The sequence below is a fragment of the Mobula birostris genome, chromosome 9 (assembly GCF_030028105.1).
Source record: "Mobula birostris isolate sMobBir1 chromosome 9, sMobBir1.hap1, whole genome shotgun sequence".
NCBI classification, from domain to species: domain Eukaryota; kingdom Metazoa; phylum Chordata; class Chondrichthyes; order Myliobatiformes; family Myliobatidae; genus Mobula; species Mobula birostris.
Genome location: NC_092378.1, coordinates 4,761,762 through 4,781,968, shown reverse-complemented (window position 1 = coordinate 4,781,968; position 20,207 = coordinate 4,761,762). Strand labels below are relative to the sequence as shown.

Sequence of the window (20,207 nt, the reverse complement as noted above, 5' to 3'; positions counted from 1 at the left end):
AGTGGATGTAGTATATTTGCACTTTCAAAAGGCTTTTGACAAGGTCCCACACAGGAGATTAGTGTGCAAACTTAAAGCACACGGTATTGGGGGTAAGGTATTGGTGTGGGTGGAGAATTGGTTAGCAGACAGGAAGCAAAGAGTGGGAATAAACAGAACCTTTTCAGAATGGCAGGCGGTGACTAGTGGGGTACCGCAAGGCTCAGTGCTGGGACCCCAGTTGTTTACAATATATATTAATGACTTGGATGAGGGAATTAAATGCGGCATCGCCAAGTTTGCGGATGACACGAAGCTAGGTGGCAGTGTTAGCTGTGAGGAGGATGCTAAGAGGATGCAGGGTGACTTGGATAGGTTGGGTGAGTGGGCAAATTCATGGCAGGTGCAATTTAATGTGGATAAATGTGAAGTTATCCACTTTGGTGGCAAAAATAGGAAAACAGATTATTATCTGAATGGTGGCCGATTAGGAAAAGGGGAGGTGAAACGAGACCTGGGTGTCATTATACACCAGTCATTGAAAGTAGGCATGCAGGTACAGCAGGCGGTGAAAAAGGCGAATGGTATGCTGGCATTTATAGCGAGAGGATTCGAGTACAGGAGCAGGGAGGTACTACTGCAGTTGTACAAGGCCTTGGTGAGACCGCACCTGGAGTATTGTGTGCAGTTTTGGTCCCCTAATCTGAGGAAAGACATCCTTGCCATAGAGGGAGTACAAAGAAGGTTCACCAGATTGATTCCTGGGATGGCAGGACTTTCATATGATGAAAGACTGGATGAACTGGGCTTGTACTCGTTGGAATTTAGAAGATTGAGGGGGGATCTGATTGAAACGTATAAGATCCTAAAGGGATTGGACAGGCTAGATGCAGGAAGATTGTTCCCAATGTTGGGGAAGTCCAGAACAAGGGGCCACAGTTTGAGGATAGAGGGGAAGCCTTTTAGGACCGAGGTTAGGAAAAACTTCTTCACACAGAGGGTGGTGAATCTGTGGCTATATTTAAGAGGGAGTTAGATATGGCCCTTGTGGCTACGGGGGTCAGGGGGTATGGAGGGAAGGCCGGGGCGGGGTTCTGAGTTGGATGGTCAGCCATGATCATAATAAATGGCGGTGCAGGCTCGAAGGGCCGAATGGCCTACTCCTGCACCTATTTTCTATGTTTCTATGTCATCTCCACCATGGGAACGAGCCTCCCCATCTTTGAGGACATCTTCAAAACTTGAAGCTGATTCTTCAAGAAGTTCATTAAGGGCCCTCACCATACAGGACACACCCTCTTCTCATTACTACCTTCAGCAAGGGAGTACAGGAACCTCAACGTTTAGGAAACAGCTTCTTCCCTGTCATCAGATTTCTGTAAAGTCCGTGAACCATGAGCACTATCTCACTTCTTAGATTAAATTAGATTAGATTATGAGGACACTCAGTCCTTGTTTATTGTCATTTAGAAATGCATGCATGCATTAAGAAATGATACAATGTTCCTCCAGAGTGATATCACAAAAAAAAGGACAAACCAAAGACTAACACTGACAAGACCACATAATTATAACATATAGTTACAGCAGTGCAAAGCAATACCATAATTTGATAAAGAGCAGACCATGGGAACTGTTAAAAAAAAAGTCTCAAAGTTCCGATCGACTCCCGATAGGCCCCGATAGCAGGTGGCAGGAGGGAGAAACTCTCTCTGCCATAAACGTCCAGGCACCAACGACTGTCGATGCATTGGAAGCACCCGACCACCCGACCACAGCTGACTCTGAGTCCATCTGAAAACTTCGAGCCTCCGACCAGCCCTTCGACACCAAGCATTGAGCACCATCTCTGCCGAGCGCTTCGACCCCATCCCAGCCGCTGAGCAACAAGCAAAGCTGAGGATTCAGGGCCTTCCCCTCTGGAGATTTTGGATCACACAGTAACAGCGGCAGCGATAAAGGCATTTCAGAAGTTTCTCCAGATGTTCCTCCATTCTCTCACGTCTGTCTCCATCAAATCAGGATCGTGCATGGCACCCTACTTGACAGATTACAGATATCATTCACCGGAGTGGCCGCGCAAGCTGCGTCGCGTTGCCATCTTCTCCTCCTGCATTACGTATTGCTGTACGTATTGTTATTTTATATTCATTATTGTAACACATAGTGATCCTTTATGTCTTGCACTGTACTGATGCCTCAAGACAAGAGATTTCACACCATGCTGTATGTCAGTGACAATGAACTGGGTTCTGGTGTCTGTTGCCAAGAAGGAGCAGAGCTTGTTTTGCTGTTGTTGTTTGCTGTGTTCTAAGTTGCTCTGTCGAGCATTGTGGACACGCTATGTTGGTGCTAGAATGTGTGGCAACGGTTGCGGGCTGACCCCCAGCACTCCCTCAGACTGTGTGGGTTGTTAATGCAAATGGACTATTTCGCTCTTTGTTTTGATATATAAATGCATCTGAATCCAACCTGATGTCCATGCCCCAGCCCCAGCTCAGCTCGGTGGATATAGGTATTGACCAATTGCAAACCTTATGGATGATCAAAATCCTTATCTGCATAATCAATCACCAATCAGAATTAGTCAAGTAATTGACCAATACTAAATGTCATACTAAAATCCTTTGTTTTCATCTTTATCTCTTCTTGGAATGTCCAATATCCCCAGTCCCCTGCTGTGCAACCCTAACCCTAATGCTCCTTATGCATTAACTCTTTCATTCCTGACACCATTCTCCTAAATCTGATCTGGACCTACCATACCCTTTTCTTAAATATACAACACAAAATTGCTCACAATATTCCAAATGCTATGACCAGCTTTTATTCCCCCATTCCTCAATCATTCCCCATTGCTAGACCTCCTAGTTCATCCCAGTGATGTGGGCTGTGAAGGATTGAACTGAACTATAGGCTCTAGGGAATTCAGCTTTGCCTGACACTAACCCAGTGGGATGGGGGTGCTCTGGGAGTGTAGTGCAGTCCTGTCCCCTTTATTTACACCAGGATCAAAACCTCTGGCAATTCATGCACCCAAACAATGCGGGGTTGTAGAATCATGAACAATGTAGGCTGTTTAGCCACGGTAGCGAAACAGTTATCATGATGATATTACAGCCCGAGGCCTGCGAGCTCAGAGCTCATTTCCAGTGTCCTCTGTAAAAAAGTTTGTATGTTCTTCCTGTATGAGTGTGGGCTTCCTTTGGGTACTTTGATTTCCTCCTACAGTCCAAAGATACACCAGTTAAGTAGGTTAATTAGTCATTGTAACTTTTGCCATGATTAGGCTGGGACTAAATCGATCCTAATAGCCCAGAAGGGCCTGTTCCACGCTGTACATCTAAATAAAAAAAAAGAATTAATTTCCACCACGGGCACATATTGACCATGTAGAGTGTGCACACAGACAAACCTCAGTGATCACTACCTGTCTGTGTTAGGCGTGTCACCGCCATGGCTTGTTGCAAATGGTTCGGCAAAATCCCAACAGCACCATTTCGGCATGTATCATCAGAAGCAGTGACCATGTCTGTGCAGTCTGTGTCCATGGAATTAATTTTATGAACCAACTTTACTGGTAATTTTGTTTTCTGGTGCCAAACTACAGATTTACTATCCAGGCACCTGCCTGATCAGGTGGGATTTAACCTCAGGAAATGGTGATATTGTTGAAGATCTGACTGGTAACATCTAGAAATGTTTAACATGTCCTTTGTGGAGTGGGTAAATGCAGACTCCTTGCTTATATGAGGAAATAGGAGCAGTCTAGGTCACCCAGTCCTATAAGATGCTGGTCAATATGATCATGGTGCATCTAACATACTTGCCTTTATTAGCTGAGGCACAAACTTGAAGAGTCAGGAAGTTACGTTGCAGCTTTATAAAACTCTAGTTCGGCTGCCTGTGGAGTATTGCACAGAGTTCCACTCATCTCATTATAGGAAGGATGTTTGGTCTTTGGAGAGGGTGCAGAAGAGGTTTACCAGCACTCTGCCTGGATTAGAGGGCATGTGCTATAACAAGATGCTGGACAAACATGGGTTGTTTTTTCTGGAGTGGTGGAGGCTGAGGAGAGATCTGACCGAGGTTTATAAGATTATGAGAGTCATACATGGACAGAGGAAACAGACAATATCTTTTTCTCAGTGTTGAAATGCCTAATAACAAAGGGCATGCATTTAAGGCGAGAGGGGTTAATTTCAAAGCAGGCGTGAGAGGTAAGTTTTTTACACAGAGAGTGATGGGTGCCTGGAATGTGCCGATTGGGTAGTGAGTGGTAGATGCAAATACATTAAAGATTGTTCAGAGATGCTTAGACAGGCAATGAATATGAGAAAAATGGAAGTACATGGACATTATGTAGGTAAAAGAGATTAGTTTAGCTAACCACTTAATTACTAATTTAATTGGTTCCAAGGTATATATAGGGTAAAAGCAAACAGGTTTTTTTTCCACTGAGCAACACACATAAAAGTGATTCCCTCGTGTTTACGTTTTCCCACTGAGGTTGTGTGGGAATACAACTAGAGGTCATGGATTAAGTGGTTTAGCACAGACTAGATGGGCCAAAGGGCCCATTTCTATGCATCTATGACTGGAATATGGATTCTCATGTGTGTGATTGCTGCCCTCTTTCCGATGCTCATCTGCGAGAGAACCGAATTTCATGGCATTGTCTGCATTTATGACAGTCCTGTACTGTTCTGTGCTGTATGTCCAATGTATGCTGAGAGATAAGCCTAGAACTCACTGACAGGCACAGTGAGTCGGTAAGAGTGAGCGGTTGTTAACTATTGGTTTCAAAAAGGCTTTTCTTAACAAAGGGACACCTTTATTTGGCAGGAGAAGGGTGTGAATCTCACTCACATTGAATCTCGCCCATCCCGACTCAAGAACGGCCAGTACGAGTTCTTCATTGACCTGGACTGTAAGAGCGTCTCCAGCCTGGAGGAGGTTCTCCAGTCACTCCGCCAGGAAATCTGCGGCACCGTCCATGAACTTTCACGGGGCAAGATAAAGGACACAGGTGCCAGAGTCTTGACTAGTGATTTTTAAACAATGGAGGGTGGGGGTGGGTGCATGCAAAGGGGAGAGATGTGAGGGATGGGTTTTAACTCTAAGAAAAAATGTAAATACCAATAATTACTTATGTTCATGAACTAAGACTGGGTTCCATTTTGGAGAGAAACGCAGTTTATTCATCTATAGATGGGTAGTCTTTGTCCTTAAGAGCATGCTGTACGAGTGTTGGCCTTCATTAGTTGGGGGAATGAGTTCAAGAGCCACGAGGTAGTGATGCAGCTCTATGAAACCCTGGTTAGACCGTACTTGGAGTTTTGTGTTCAGTTCTGTTTGCTGCATTATAGGAAGGATGTGGAAGCTTTAGAGAGTGTGCAGAGGAGATTTACCAGGATGCTGCCTGCATTAGAAAACATGTCTTATAAGGGTAAGTTGAGTGAGCCAGGGGTTTTCTCTTTAGAGCAAAAGAGGATGAGGGGTGACTTTGAAGAGGTGTACAAGATGATAAGAGGCATTGATTGAGCGGACAGTCATTTTCGCAGGGCAGAAATGACTACTACCGGGGCGTAATTTTAAGGTGCTCAGAGGAAGGTATAGTGAGGATGTCAGAGGTAGGTTTTAACGCAGAGAGTGGTGAGTGTGTGATGCTGCATTTACTCTGTGTGTGGCTCCCCCAACTAGGAATATAGGGGTATGGGGGTCTTCCATTCCCTGTTGCCCTTTGCATCAACCTGAGCTCTCTTGGTTGAGATAGTCATAGAGTCATGCTCTGACATCCACTAAAATCCGCCCCCCCACCCATGCTTACCTCCAATCAGCTTAAAACTGTGCCCTCTTGTATTAGCCATTTCTGCCCACTTGAATTTGCCTCTTATCACCTTGCACACCTCTATCTAGTCTCCTCTCATCCTCTTTCATTCTAAAGAGGAAAGCCCTAACTTAGTCAACCTATCATCATATGACATGCTCTCCAGTCCAGGCAGCATTCTGGTAAATTGCCTCTGCCTTCCCCCTAAAGAATCCACATCTTCCTATAATGAGGTGACCAGAGTTTTATGGAGCTGCAGTGTTACCTTGTGGCTCCCCATTCTTCTCTACATATTCATATTTAAGAGATGTTAAAATGTCTCTAAGCTGGTGTTTCTCAAGTCAGTATCCTAGGCCCAAACATCTTCATCTCCCTTCAACTGTACATTCAGAATTGGGGATGTTCGCTGGTGATTGCATGATGTTCAGCATCATTTGCGATTTTGCATATAATAAGAACACAAGGCATTGGATCAGAATTAAGCCATTCAGCCCATCGAGTCTGCTTCGCATTCCATCCTCCCCCTCAACCCTTATCTCCTGCCTTCTCTCCATAACCTTTGACGCCCTGACTAATCAAGAACCTACCAACCTCTGCTTTAAATATACCCAATGACTTGGCCTCCGCAATGAACTCCACAGATTCACCACCCACTACCTAAAGAAATTCCTCCTCATCTCTGTTCTAAAGGGATGTTCCTCTATCTTGATGCTGTGCCATTTGGTTCTCGACTCTCCCACTATAGGAATCATCCCCTCCACATCCACTCTGTCTTGGCCTTTCAATATTCGATAGATTTCAGTGAGATCTCCCCCCCCCCCATTCTTCTAAACTCCAGCGAATGCAAGCCCAGAGAGATCAAACGCTGCTCAAACATTAACCCTTTCATTCTCATGAGCCTATAATGAAGCAGCCTACATCCAAGTACAGTACCATTGGACAACATCCAGGCATATGACAATAATAAACTAATTATAGTTTACCAACAGGACCCAATATAGATGCAGTAGGAGTCTCCCCCTTATTAACTCTGCTTACATTGCATCTGGGGTATTACAATCATCTCTGGTCGCACAGTAGCAGAGGCTTTGGAAAGGGCACAGAAGAGGTTCCCTGGGATGCTGTTGGGTTCAAGGGTATGATCCGTGAGGAAAGGTTGCATAAATCTGGGTTGTTTTCTCTGGAGTGGCAGAGACTGAGGGGTCACCTGATAGAATTTGTAAGATTATGAAAGGCATAGGGAGGGTAGACAGTCAGTCCCAGGGTCGAAACGTCTAATGCCAGAGGGCATGTATTTAAGATGGGGTGGGGGGGATTAAATTCAAAGGAGAAGTGGGGGACATTTTTTTTCCCTACACAGAACAGTGGGTGACTGGAATGTGCTGCCAGGGACGATGGAGGCAGATACAATAGAGTCTTTGAAGAGGCTGAGAAATGGGCACATTAACGTGCAGAGAATGGAAGGATGTGGACCACGTGTAGGCTGGACTAGATGTCATTTGGTTAATTAATTCAGTGCAGAATTGTGGGCTGTAGGACCCGTTCCTGTGTGGTACTGTTCCATTTTCTATGTTCTTTTGTTTTCTTCCAAGGTGCGTGAAAGCTTTCCACAGTTCATTCCATTTGCCATCACCTTTGCACATTCACATAACCTATCCATATCCCCATGAAGCCTCTCTACCTCCTCACAATCCACACTGTCCCCCATTTTTATACAGAGAGGACACACCCGGTTCTGGGAGAGAACAGAGCAGAAACCATCAATGTAAGACAGTCACCAAGAAATCCATCAGGGAATTCGGAGGAAAATTCTTTACCAGGAGGGACGCCTTGCTATGTAACAGTTAGCATGATGCTATTACAGTTCAGGGCATTGGAGTTCAGCGTTCAGTCTGTAAGAAGTTTGAGTTCCTCTGGGTGCTCTGGTTTCCTCTCACAGTCCAAAGACTTATCAGTTAGTAGGTTAACTGGTGATTGTAAATTGTCCTGTGATTAGGCTGGGGTTAAAATGGTGAGCTGCTGGGCGAAAGGGGCTGTTCCACGCTAATAAAGAGTGGGTGAACATGGAGCTCACTCCCAAGCTGAGCATTTGGTGGGAAGGGTACAGGAACTTCATAGGTGAGGCAGGACAAGCATTTGAGAGAGAGAGGGGGGTATCTTGATAGATTCAGATGGGGAAAACCAGGAGGGCGCTCATGTGGAATATCGAGATCAAGATTGTTTAATATCATTCCTTGTACACAAATATAAAGGAGAACAAAATAATTGTCACTCCAGATCTGATGCGGCACAAAAATGCAAAAGATAAAGGACACAATAATAAAAAAACACGATAGATATAAATACATAAGATAACTTAAGTACATAGGTTGATTGTATGCCCATAAGTGATGATAAAGACAGGAGTGTTTATACATAGGATGACAGACATGGGATAATAAAGTAGTGGTGGTGTACAGTAAGTGACAGAATAAATGGGCTGAATGGCCTGTTCTTTGTTGCATATCCTAGTTAAATCTATTCATGTTATTGCTGTAGACAAAAAAATCAATCTAATGAAGAAACTCATGGCACTTAATCTTAGCAGTTCATAAGCTCCTAAAAAATGACTGTTCCAACACTAATGCATCATTTACCACCGCATAAAGTTTATCAGAATACAGTGCTGTAACTCAGAGGAGATGCTCCTGAGACAGAGACAAGGTGGAGAATAGCATGCTGAATCCGAGAGATGCCCTCGACTCTTGTTTTGGGGCAGTACTGAGGAAACTCTGCACTGTGAGTATCTTTAGAATTGGTCATTAAATCTCTTGAAGATGACCATGTCTTCATAGCACTACTGAGAAACGGTGCATGGTTGTTTGCACCCAGCGTCCCTCAGACCAGGCCACCGAAATTAACATCGTTGATCCTGATTGATCTGGAGATACAATTATGATCACATAGCGTCACGGTAGCATTGCTATTACAGCTCAGGGCATCGGAGTGTGCAGTTCACACGAGCAGCACTGTCCATTTATAAATCTGATGGCAGAGGGGAGAAAACTGTTCACACACTTAACGATTCAGGAACAGCTTCTTCTCCTCCACCATCAGATTTCTCAATGGACAATGAACCCACAAACACCACCTTGGTATTTTTTTGTCTCTCTTTTTGCACTGCTTATTTAATTTAATTTTCTTTCTTTATATATACTTATTATAATTCATAGTTTTTATAATTATGTATTGCATTGTACTGCTGCTGCAAAACAACAAAATTCATGACATATGTCAGTGATATTAAACATTTTTCAATTCTGATTCTTAAACAACGCAAAATAAGAAAAAAGAAGCAAGTCAGGTTCCTTCTTTCTCTCTCTCTCTCTCTCATACACACACACGTACGCGCATGCACGCGCGCGCGCGCACACACACACACACACACACACACACACACACACACACCCACGCGCACACACACAGACACACATACATACACACGCCTCCAACCCCAGGGCAAGGTTACAGAAGATAGGACATTACAGCAGAGTACAGGCCCTTTGGCCCACAATATTGTGCTGACCTCTATTTTTTTTACATTCTCATTCCACTTTATTCAACATCAAATACTGACAAGATCTATCCAAAGTGACAAAATATCTTTTCTTCATAAGTACATTGTTTAAGCATTCTGTATACTTTATTATCAAATGTAACACAGATTCAATAATGTTCCATCTGGAAAGAAATCAAGCAGATCTTGGTCATTTTTCTGCTGTTTTCTTAAGATTTATTGAGACAATTTAATAATCTTTAGATCAAGTCCCATAATTATCTAGGCCACACTCAGATGGTGGAGTTAAACTCACTGGGGGTAGTGGGAAATCTAACACAGAATGTAATAAAACTCCAGCAATCTGGCAGACTTGGGTCTTTGGTGATCCCAGACTCCTGATCTCATTACTATCCCATCACGATTGCTATATAGTAGTAGAAAGCATTTTCCTGTAAACCTGTTGATTTTTAAAGGAACAGAAATACACATACATTCCAAACACTGGCTCTAGCTCAAACATAACCATATTGCAACTCCAGTTCCTGGCCACACACTGGACAAATGTCAACCAGATGACTAACCTTCATTATTTATGAACCATTAAATACAAGATTATTGGAATTATACATTTCATCAATCATTTAAATTACTAGACAAAGTGCTCATTGAAACCACTGTATTTACTGATTTGTGACAGCTATACTCCTGTGTAGAGGATCAGCATACTCAGTTTGGTAGCCAGCGGATAAACTCTCCAAGAAAAAGACAATTTCCCTGAAAATTAGGCACAAGGGCAATAACTGAGATGTTTCTTAAATACAAACAATACAAATTTCAGGACCATAAGCATTGAAAACCTGACAATTCACGAGTTTGTGATTCTGCTGCCAGACTAATATATCCACTCCCTGTATTAAATGTCAAGTCCACCATACTTTGGAGACTGGCCCCCGATGCATAGTTTACCCATTTACCCTACCAAAACTGCATCCAAAATCCTCAAGTTTTACTTCAAGAAGTAAAGCACCTCAACAGATTCTTGCGCCCTAGTTTGCTGGTTCAGCCATCCACTAGTTTGCACTTGAATCCAGACAAGATCAAGTACAGATACTGCTTTGGTAGAAGACTGGCAAATCTAGGAATAACACAGGGAGAGATGGACACGTCCTTTTTTGTCCAGTTGAATGAGTTCAAGAGCTTGAAGTGTTTTTAACTCTGCTTCAGTTGCCTTCATGTTGAGTTTCACCACCTGCATCACAGTCAGCGCAGAACTATTTTTGTTCTTTACGACGTGGTCAAAGAGCTGCTGGTAAAGTGTGTTCAAGTTCACAAGTCTTGCAACCTGCCTTACATTTTTTGGCACAGATGTGAACATCTCTTCAGTGACCGGTTCAAACCCACCTCCCAGCTGCTGTGGTGACTGAGGCACTGCACAGGATTCCTCACACGGGTTTACTCCAGGCAAAGTCTCTGACTTCATAACATTCTGTATGGCCCATTGCTCATCTTCTGTCAGGGGACAGGAGTTCAGGTCGCTTTGACTCTGCAGCTTTTGTACTAACTGCAATGTGGTGGCAAGTTTTGTGTGGATGAAGTCTACTGATTTTTTACGCTCCATAACAATCCGATCTGCTTCTTCACACAGCTCACGATACTGTGACTTTATTACCTTCAGTTGCTCTAGCAGTTTTATTGGGGTTTCCTGTTGTGTTCTGTTCTCTGGAAGATTATTCACGATTTCAAGTTCTAGTTTGTGTTCAATATAATTCAGTTCAGACTCTGCCTTCTGGAACATTGCTGCCAGCTGGTTGACCGCGGTCTCCATATTGAATAGTTTACATTCCCTGTGCTGACCTCTTAGCTTGTCAAAGAACAATCTCACCCTTCCCTCCCACATAGCCGACCATCTTTCTATCAACCATGTGCCTATCAAAGAGTCCCTTAAATGTCCCTGATGTATCTGTTTCCACCACCAAAGCTGCATCCCTAAGACCATAAAACACCCCTTTCTGTATATAAAACCTATCTCTGACATCCATCCCCCTATATACTTCACCACTGACCTTAAAATTATGCCTCATTGCATTAGCCAAATCCACACGGAGAGAAAGTGTCTGTCAGTCCACTTGATCTATGTTATCTATGTTATCATAGCATCTTATACACCTCTAACAAATTACCTCTCATCCTCCTTCACTCCAAAGGGAAAAGCCCCAGCTTGTTCAACTTCTCCTAATGCTTCTCCTTTTTTTAGTTGCCTTCAGTTCATTTTTGAAAGCTTTCCAATCCTTTAACCTTTCCAATCCTGTCTTGTCTCCCTTTCTCTTCACCATTTACACCTCGGACTTCAACTACTGCACACAGTCTTGTCATTTTCAGAAGTTTTCGGATGACTCTGCCATAGCTGGATGCATCAGCAGGGGAGATGAGGCTGAGTACAGGGCTATGGTAGGAAACTTTGTCACATGGTGTGAACAGAATTATCTGCAGCTTAATGTGAAAAAGACTAAGAAGCTGGTGGTAGACCTGAGGAGAGCTAAGGTACCAGTGACCCCTGTTTCCATCCAGGGGGTCAAGGTGGACATGGTGGAGGATTACACATACCTGGGGATACAAATTGACAATAAACTGGACTGGTCAAAGAACACTGAGGCTGTCTACAAGAAGGGTCAGAGCCATCTCTATTTCCTGAGGAGACTGACGTCCTTTAACATCTGCCAGACGATGCTGAGGATGTTCTACGAGTCTGTGGTGGCCAGTGCTGTCATGTTTGCTGTTGTGTGCTGGGGCAGCAGGCTGAGGGTAGCAGACACCAACTGAATCAACAAACTCATTCGTAAGGCCAGTGATGTTGTGGGGGTGGAACTGGACTCTCTGACGGTGGTGTCTGAAAAGAGGATGCTGTCCAAGTTGCATGCCATCTTGGACAATGTCTCCCATCCACTATATAATGTACTGGTTGGGCACAGGAGTACATTCAGCCAGGGACTCATTCCACTGAGATGAAAAACTGAGCGTCATAGGAAGACATTCCTGCCTGTGGCCATCAAACTTTACAACTCCTCCCTGGACTTACTTCCTGACAAATTTACATATTACTATTTAACTATTTATGGTTTTATTACTATTTATTATTTATGGTGCAACTGTAACGAAAACTAATTTCCCCCGGGATCAATAAAGTATGACTATGACTATGACTATGGCTATGACTAACTTCCCACTAATTTTTAATATATTGTATGCACTCTCCTTTGCTTTCATATTGTCTTCAATTTCACTTGTCAGCCACAGTTGCCACATGCTCCCTTTAGAATACTTCTTCTTTGGGATGTGTCTATCCTGTGCCTTTCAAATTGCCCTCAGAAACTCCAGCCATTGTTGCTCTGCTGTCATCCCTGCTAGTGTCCCCTTCCAATCAACCTTAGCCAGCGCCTCTCTCATGCCTCTGTAATTCTCTTTACTCCACCGTAACACTGATACATCGAGCTTTATCTCCTCTATCTCAAACTGCAGAGTGATCCTATTATATTATGATCACTGCTCCTAAGGGTTCCTATACCTTAAGCTCCCTAATCAAATCTGGTTCATTGTACAACACAAAATTCAGAATTGCTTTTCCCCTCATGGGCTCAACCACAAGCTGCTCTAAAGAGAAACAAGATGCATTTTCATTCATCTCCCTTGATCTACAGCTGCTGAAATAAGTTAAGGATCACGGATCAGCTTTATTTGCCATATACATTTATACATATTAATAATTCGGCATAGTATGTTGGTCATGATGCAATGAGCAACAAAAAATTATTCAACACTTAGAACTTACTTACTATCTGTTACACCGCTGATGTTTAGAGCAACAAGGAAGGTTTTCCGTCTCTCTCTGTCCATACCATCACACACAGATAAAGAAAGATTATTCATTGGTGTTTCCATAACAATTTCTTTTGACCAGTCAGGGTTGTTAGCCCTGAGCTGAACCCTTGAACCTGGAGGGCTGATGGACAACTCTTAATCTGACCTCTACCCTTTGACCTGTTTGGCATGGGTGACCCTACCAAGAGTTAAAGCACAAAGCCTTGACTCCAGTCAACATAGCTCTCTGGTTCATTGAGGCACATGAACCTCCAAACCCTACGACAAAGTTGTGGTCCTCTTGGAGGAACAATTATAAAGAATAAGGAATTGTATAAGAAAGTAAAGTTAGAGGTTAAAGGGCAGATATGAAATAAAATGTGCATAAATATATAAATACCAGCATGTACAGTATTTACAATGTACACGGTGTTATAAAAAGTGTTTTAAAGTGTTTACAATGCAGTGATGGGGGTGGGGGAGGTAATAGATAGAGGGGGTGGAGGTGCTAACTATAGTGGTTGATCAGCTTGACTAGTGGATAAACTTTTTAGATGGCATGAAGTTTTGTCTTAATAGCCCTGCAGTATGATCACTCGAGCCGAATGCGATGTTCTCCCAGGGGGTTGTCTATTGGTGGGTCCTCGGGTGGCTGTAGAGGCTGATCCCGGATCCACACGTCCTGGTGCAGTGAAGGCAAGAGTAAGTGGTGGCTGTGGTGATGAAGCTGGGGTCTTTCCCAGCTGCTGCATTTTCTCTGCGGAGAAGGAGCCAGCCCTGATGAAGAGCCTCGACTCAAAATGTCGACTGTTTATTCCTCTCCGTAGATGCTGCCTCACCTACTGAGTTCCCTCAGCATTTTGTGTGTGTTGCACAAAAATACTAAGTTAACTTCATTTAGAGGAGTACAACTGTTGCAAAGCACCAGAAAGCAAAGCTCCCAGGGTTTTCCATTTAGATTTATTACCAGCAGTTCAGATTTATCATCAAAGGGCCAGGCATTAACTTAATTTCTGTTTGGGAGAGTTTCTGTTAAATACTATTTTACTAAAATGATTGTGTTTTTTTTTAAGCCACGTATTCATAAGATGCAGACAGATAGGTGCCTGTAAGTTACAGAAAGAAGCTTTATATCTGTTGGAGATTTATTATTCTTTAGAGGTGAATGTAAGGCCAAGATGATAAGAGATGGGTTTTCATTCCCCCATCTCCCTCAGCCCTGAGGCAGCTTGAGTTGTTAGCTCTGTTTAGACAAGCTCTTAATGAGTGTTGCAAATACTCATAAATTTAACAAATCTTGGGGCATCTAACCCGTATGGGAGGCCCACATTGCCGCCTATTTGGGGGGAAATGGATTTAAAAAGCGTCCTATGATAAATGTGCGGGTCAGGATAAATGTCAAATCAGAAGCTTGGCTAACTGCCTTATTTTGTGGTCTTTTCCTTGGCTGACCTGATGGTTACCTTCCTACCATCAATGCTGCCAGTATCAGGAAGGTCCCAGGCAAGGAATTAAGGTTATAAATGGCCAGAATCAATTAAATTAGTTGCTCTAATTTTGATATTTTCTGGTCATATCTGGTTGTTATTTTCCCATTTCTTCATCTTTCACGTTTCCCCATTAGAAGCTATTTTCTGTCGGTTTTTGTTTTGTTTAATTAGAATTTATACTTGGTCTTGTGTTTCCTTTTCTCTGGTTTACAGTGCTCTGCTATATGCTGAGGTAGTGGGGGTTGCCAAGGGTCAGTGTCTTACTACTATCTGTCCATCTGTTAAGCCACAAATAATTGAAAATTTGTTTCATTAGATTTAGGCTTAGATCCTAATTAAGTTTTTTATTGGTTTTTTACAGAGCAACTTGTAAATAGTAGCAGGTGGGGGTGTCTGTGCATGAACTGTGTGAGCTTCTGTCGATCTGTGTGTGTGTTTGTGAAAGGATGTCCTGTATGTGCTTGAATTGTGTGAGCTTCTGTGAGTCTGTGTGTGTGTGTGTGTGTGTGTGTGTGTGTGTGTGTCTGTATCTGTGAGTCTGTGTGTCTGTCTGTCTCTGTGAGTGTGTGTGTGTGTGTGTGTGTGTGTGTGTGTGTGTGTGTCTGTATCTGTGAGTCTGTGTGTGTGTGTCTGGCTCTGTGAGTGTGTGTGTGTCTGTCTGTGTGCGTGTGTGTGTGTGTGTGTGTCTGTATCTGTGAGTCTGTGTGTATGTGTGTGTGTGTGTGTTTGTCTGTGTCTGTATCTGTGAGTGTGTGTGTGAGTGTGTGTGTATATGTGTGTGTGTGTGTTTGTGTGTGTGTGTGTGTCTGTCTGTCTGTCTCTGTGAGAGTGTGTGTGTGTGTGTGTGTCTGTATCTGTGAGTCTGTGTGTGTGCCTGTGCCTGTGTCTGTGTCTGTATCTGTGAGACTGTGAGTCTGTGTGTGTGTGTGTGTGTGTGTGTGTATATCTGTGAGTCTGTGTGTGTGTGTGTGTGTGTGTGTGTGTTTGTCTGTGTCTGTATCTGTGAGTGTGTGTGTGAGTGTGTGTGTATATGTGTGTGTGTGTGTTTGTGTGCGTGTGTGTGTCTGTCTGTCTGTCTCTGTGAGTGTGTGTGTGTGTGTGTGTGTGTGTGTGTGTGTGTGTGTGTGTGTGTGTGTTTGTGTATGTGTGTGCATGTAGATATGATAAAGGCATTTAAAAGACCCTGAGATAAGGGAAGGAAGCCGTACTTGACCCTGATGATCTGTGCTTTCAGGCTTTTGTAACTTCTGCCCGCTGAGAGAGGAGGAGAGAGAATGTCCGGGGTAAGAAGGGTCTTTGATTATGCTGGTTGCTTTACTGAGGCAGCGAGAAGTGTAGACGCTGTTCCCGTGATTATTGAGCTCTGTTAGACAGGCAGGTGGACGTGCAGAGAGTGGGAGATATGGACCATGTGCAGGCAGAAAGGATTGTCCTCATTACTGCAGCACTACACCAGATACAGCATAAGCACAAGAAACTCTGCAGATACTGGAGATCCAGAGCAACACACCAAAATGCTGGAGGAACACAGTAGGTCAGGCAGCATTCATGGAAATGAATAAAGAGACACCGTTTCAGCTGAGACCCTTCTTCAGGACTGAGAAGGAAGGGGGAAGATGCCAGAATAAAAAGTTGGAGGCAAGAGGAAGGAGACTGGCTGGAAAATGATAGGTGAAGCCAGGTGGGTGGGAAAGGTCAAGGGTTGGAAAAAAACAATAAGACCATAAGATATAGGATCAGAATTAGGCCACTTGGCTCATTGAGTCTGCTCCATCATTACATTATGGCTGATCCATTTTCCCTCTTAGACCCAGTCTCCTGCCTTTGCCCCGTATCCCTTCATGCCCTAATCAATCAAGAATCTATCAACCTCTGCCTTAAATATACATAAAGACTTGGCCTCTGCAGCTGCCTGTGGCAAAGAATTGCACAGATTCACCACTCTCTGGCTAAAGAAACTTCTCATCTTCGTTCTAAAAGGACACCCCTCTATTCTGAGGCTGTGTCCTCTGGTCTTAGACTCTCCCACCATAGGAAACATCCTCTCCACATCCAGTCCATCAAAGTTTTTTACCATTCGATAGGTTTCAATGAGGTCACCCCTCATTCTTCTGAATTCTAGTGAATACAGGCTCAGGGCCATAAAACGCTCTTCATATGACAAGCCATTCAATCCTAGAATCATTTTTGTGAACCTAAGGAGGAATCTGATAGGGGAGAAGAGTGGACCATAGGAGAAAAGGAAAGAGGAGGGGGCCCAGGAGGAAGTAATAGGCAGGTGAGAAGAGGTAAAAGGTCAGAGTGGAGAATAGATGAGGGGGTGGGGCAAATTTGTTTACCGGAAGGAGAAATCGACATTCGTGCCATCAGGCTGGAGGCTATACATCATGTATACTGTACCATCCAGTGCTGAAAATCTATCATTGTGATAGAGTCATAGTCCAATCCACACAGACACAGGCCCTTTAGCCCATCCAGTCCATGCTGACTATAGTCCCAGCCACAGAGTGTCAACATCCTGTGTTTGGCCCAAGTCCCCCCAAGCCTCATCCCTCCACGTACATCTCCAGTGCTTTGTGAATGATGCTATTGTACCTGCCTCAACTGCTTCCTCTGGCAGCTCGTTCCATACACTCTGCATGAGGTTATATAACCATATAACAATTACAGCACGGAAACAGGCCATCTCGGCCCTTCTAGTCTGTGCCGAACTCTTACTCTCACCCAGTCCCACTAACCTGCACTCAGCCCATAACCCTCCATTCCTTTCCTGTCCATATAGCTGTCCAGTTTAACTTTAAACGACAACATCGAACCTGCCTCAACCACTTCTGCTGGAAGCTTGTTCCACACAGCTACCACTCTCTGAGTAAAGAAGTTCCCCCTCATGTTACCCCTAAACTTTTGCCCTTTAACTCTCAACTCATACCTCTTAGGTGCCTTTTAAATCTTTCCCCTCTCACCCAAAACTTACACCCCCTAGTTATAAACTCCCCTACCCTGGTAAAAAAAAACTGTTACCCCCCACCTCATCTATGCCCCTGATGATTTTAAACACTCCTATAAGGTCGCCCCTTCATCCTCCTTGAATAAAGACAGATGCTGGCCAACCTCTCCCTGTAATTCAGGCTCTCAAGTCCTGGCAACTTCTTCATAAATCTTTTCAGCATTTTTTCTTGCTTTTACAATCTTTCAACTTGAGACAAATGATACATGAACACGTTGAATTTGAAGTTCTTATAAACATGAGAAAAATCTGCAGATGCTGGAAATCCAAGGTAACACATACAAAATGCTGGAGGAACACTGCAAGCCAGGCAGCATCTATGGAAAAGAATAAAGAGTCAACGTTTCGATCTGAAACCCTTCATCAGGACTGGGAATTCTTATACTATTTAATAAGTAAAGTGGGAATGGTGGGGAATGATCTGATCTCAACATTTAAGGGAAGTTTGGATAGGTACATGGATGGGGGGGCAGGGTATGGAGGGCTTTGTGGGAGGGCTCTTGTTCAGCTGCAGGTTGAAGGGAATAGGCAGATTAATAGTTCAGCACGGACTAGATGGGCTGAAGGGCCCATTTCTGTGCTGTAATGTTCTATGACTTCAATGAGGGATCAGCTAAGAACAGCAATGGCCAATACCAGAGGTGAGGGGAGATGTCCGAAGTGGGTTTTCTTCATACAGAGAGTAGTGGGTGCATGGAACACACCGCCAGGATTGGTGATAGACCACAGGACCATAAGATATAGGAGCAGAATTAGGCCTTTTGGCCCATTGAGTTTCTCTGCCATTTCATCATGGCTGATCCAATCTCCCTCTCAGCCCCAATCTCCTGCCTTCTCCCCATATCCCTTCTTGCCCTGACTAATCAGGAATCGATCAACCTCTGCCTTAAATATACATAAAGACTTGGCCTCCACAGATGCCTGCGGCAAAGAATTCCACAGATTCACCACTCTCTGGCTAAAGAAATTCCTCCTCATCTCTGTTCTAAAGGGATGTTCTTATATTCTGAGACTGTGTCCTCTGGTCCTAGACCCCCCCCCCCACCATAGGAAACATCCTCTCCACATCCACTCTGTCACGGTGGATGAGTGAGTGTGTGTGTGTGTGTGTGTGTGTGTGTGTGTGTGTGTGTGTGTGTGTGTGTGTGTCTGTGAGTGTGTGTGTACAGTATGTGGGTGGGTGAGTGTGTATGTGTGTGTGTGTGTGTGTGTGTGTGTGTGTGTGTGTGTGTGTGTCTGTGAGTGTGTGTGTACAGTATGTGGGTGGGTGAGTGTGTATGTGTGTGTGTGTGTGTGTGTGTGTGTGTGTGTGTGTGTGTGTGTGTGTGTGACCTTATACACTGATCATTATACACTGACCTTATACACTGACCATTTAACACTGACATTATACACTGACCATTATACACTGACCTTATACACTGACCATTTAACACTGACATTATACACTGACCATTATACACTGACCTTATACACTGACCATTTAACACTGACCTTATACACTGACTATTATACACTGACCATTATACACTGACCTTATACACTGACCATTTAACACTGACCTTATACACTGACTATTATACACTGACCATTATACACTGACCAAAAAACACTGACCGTTTATTCTCCCTCTTGCAGTTCCGTGGTTCCCTCGTGCAATTCAAGATTTGGACAGATTCGCAAACCAGATCCTGAGCTACGGGTCAGAACTTGATGCTGATCATCCTGTAAGAAGCTAATTTCTGGGAAATTTACCCCCTAGTGTTATATAATACAGATGGGGATATCACAGGAAGCTAATGTGGGGCAGAGAGCAGACTGGCTAAATGATGCTGCACAATTTCAAGCGATTGTAAGGGGAGGCAAGAACAGTTAGATATGATTCTGTATTTACAGCATCCGTTAGTTCGTTATGTCTCGTGTTGTTGGACGTGGGCGATCATGATCTTTTCATGACCATGATTGCTCTTGGAAAAGTTTTTACAGAAGTGGTTACTATTGCCTTGGCAGTGTCTTTACAAGGTGGGTGATCCCAGCCATTATCAGTACTCCCCAGAGATTGTCTGTCTGCCTGGTGTCAGTTGTCACGTGACCAGGATTTGTGATATGCACCAGCTGCTCATAAAACCATCAACCACTTGTTCCCGTGGCTTCACGTGATCCTGATCGTGGGCTAGGCAGGTGCTACACCTTGCCCAGGAGTGACCTGCAGGCTGGATGGTCTTACACCTCCTTTTTACAACCATATAACCATATAACAATTACAGCACAGAAACAGGCCATCTCGGCCCTTCTAGTCTGTGCCGAACTCTTACTCTCACCTAGTCCCACCGACCTGCACTCAGCCCATAACCCTCCATTCCTTTCCTGTCCATATATCTATCCAATTTAACTTTAAACAACAACATCGAACCTGCCTCAACCACTTCTGCTGGAAGCTCGTTCCACACAGCTACCACTCTCTGAGTAAAGAAGTTCCCCCTCATGTTACCCCTAAACTTTTGCCCT

At 43.8% G+C, this 20,207-nt stretch overlaps 2 protein-coding genes across 3 annotated transcripts in view; one reads left to right on the top strand and one right to left on the bottom strand.

Moving 5' to 3' along the window:
• The window catches only part of pah (phenylalanine hydroxylase), a 96,789-nt gene that overhangs the window by 36,377 nt on the left and 40,205 nt on the right, over positions 1-20,207 (top strand). For both annotated transcript variants that reach the window (XM_072267410.1, XM_072267411.1), the window contains exons 3-4: positions 4,825-5,008; positions 19,338-19,426. In XM_072267410.1, the coding sequence (XP_072123511.1) occupies positions 4,825-5,008; positions 19,338-19,426 (273 nt within the window). The remainder of the gene's footprint in view (positions 1-4,824; positions 5,009-19,337; positions 19,427-20,207) is intronic.
• LOC140202499 (SKA complex subunit 2-like) lies at positions 10,483-11,184 on the bottom strand. Its single transcript, XM_072267412.1, has one exon. The coding sequence runs from the start codon at positions 11,170-11,172 to the stop codon at positions 10,483-10,485; it is 690 nt and encodes a 229-aa protein (XP_072123513.1). The 5' UTR covers positions 11,173-11,184.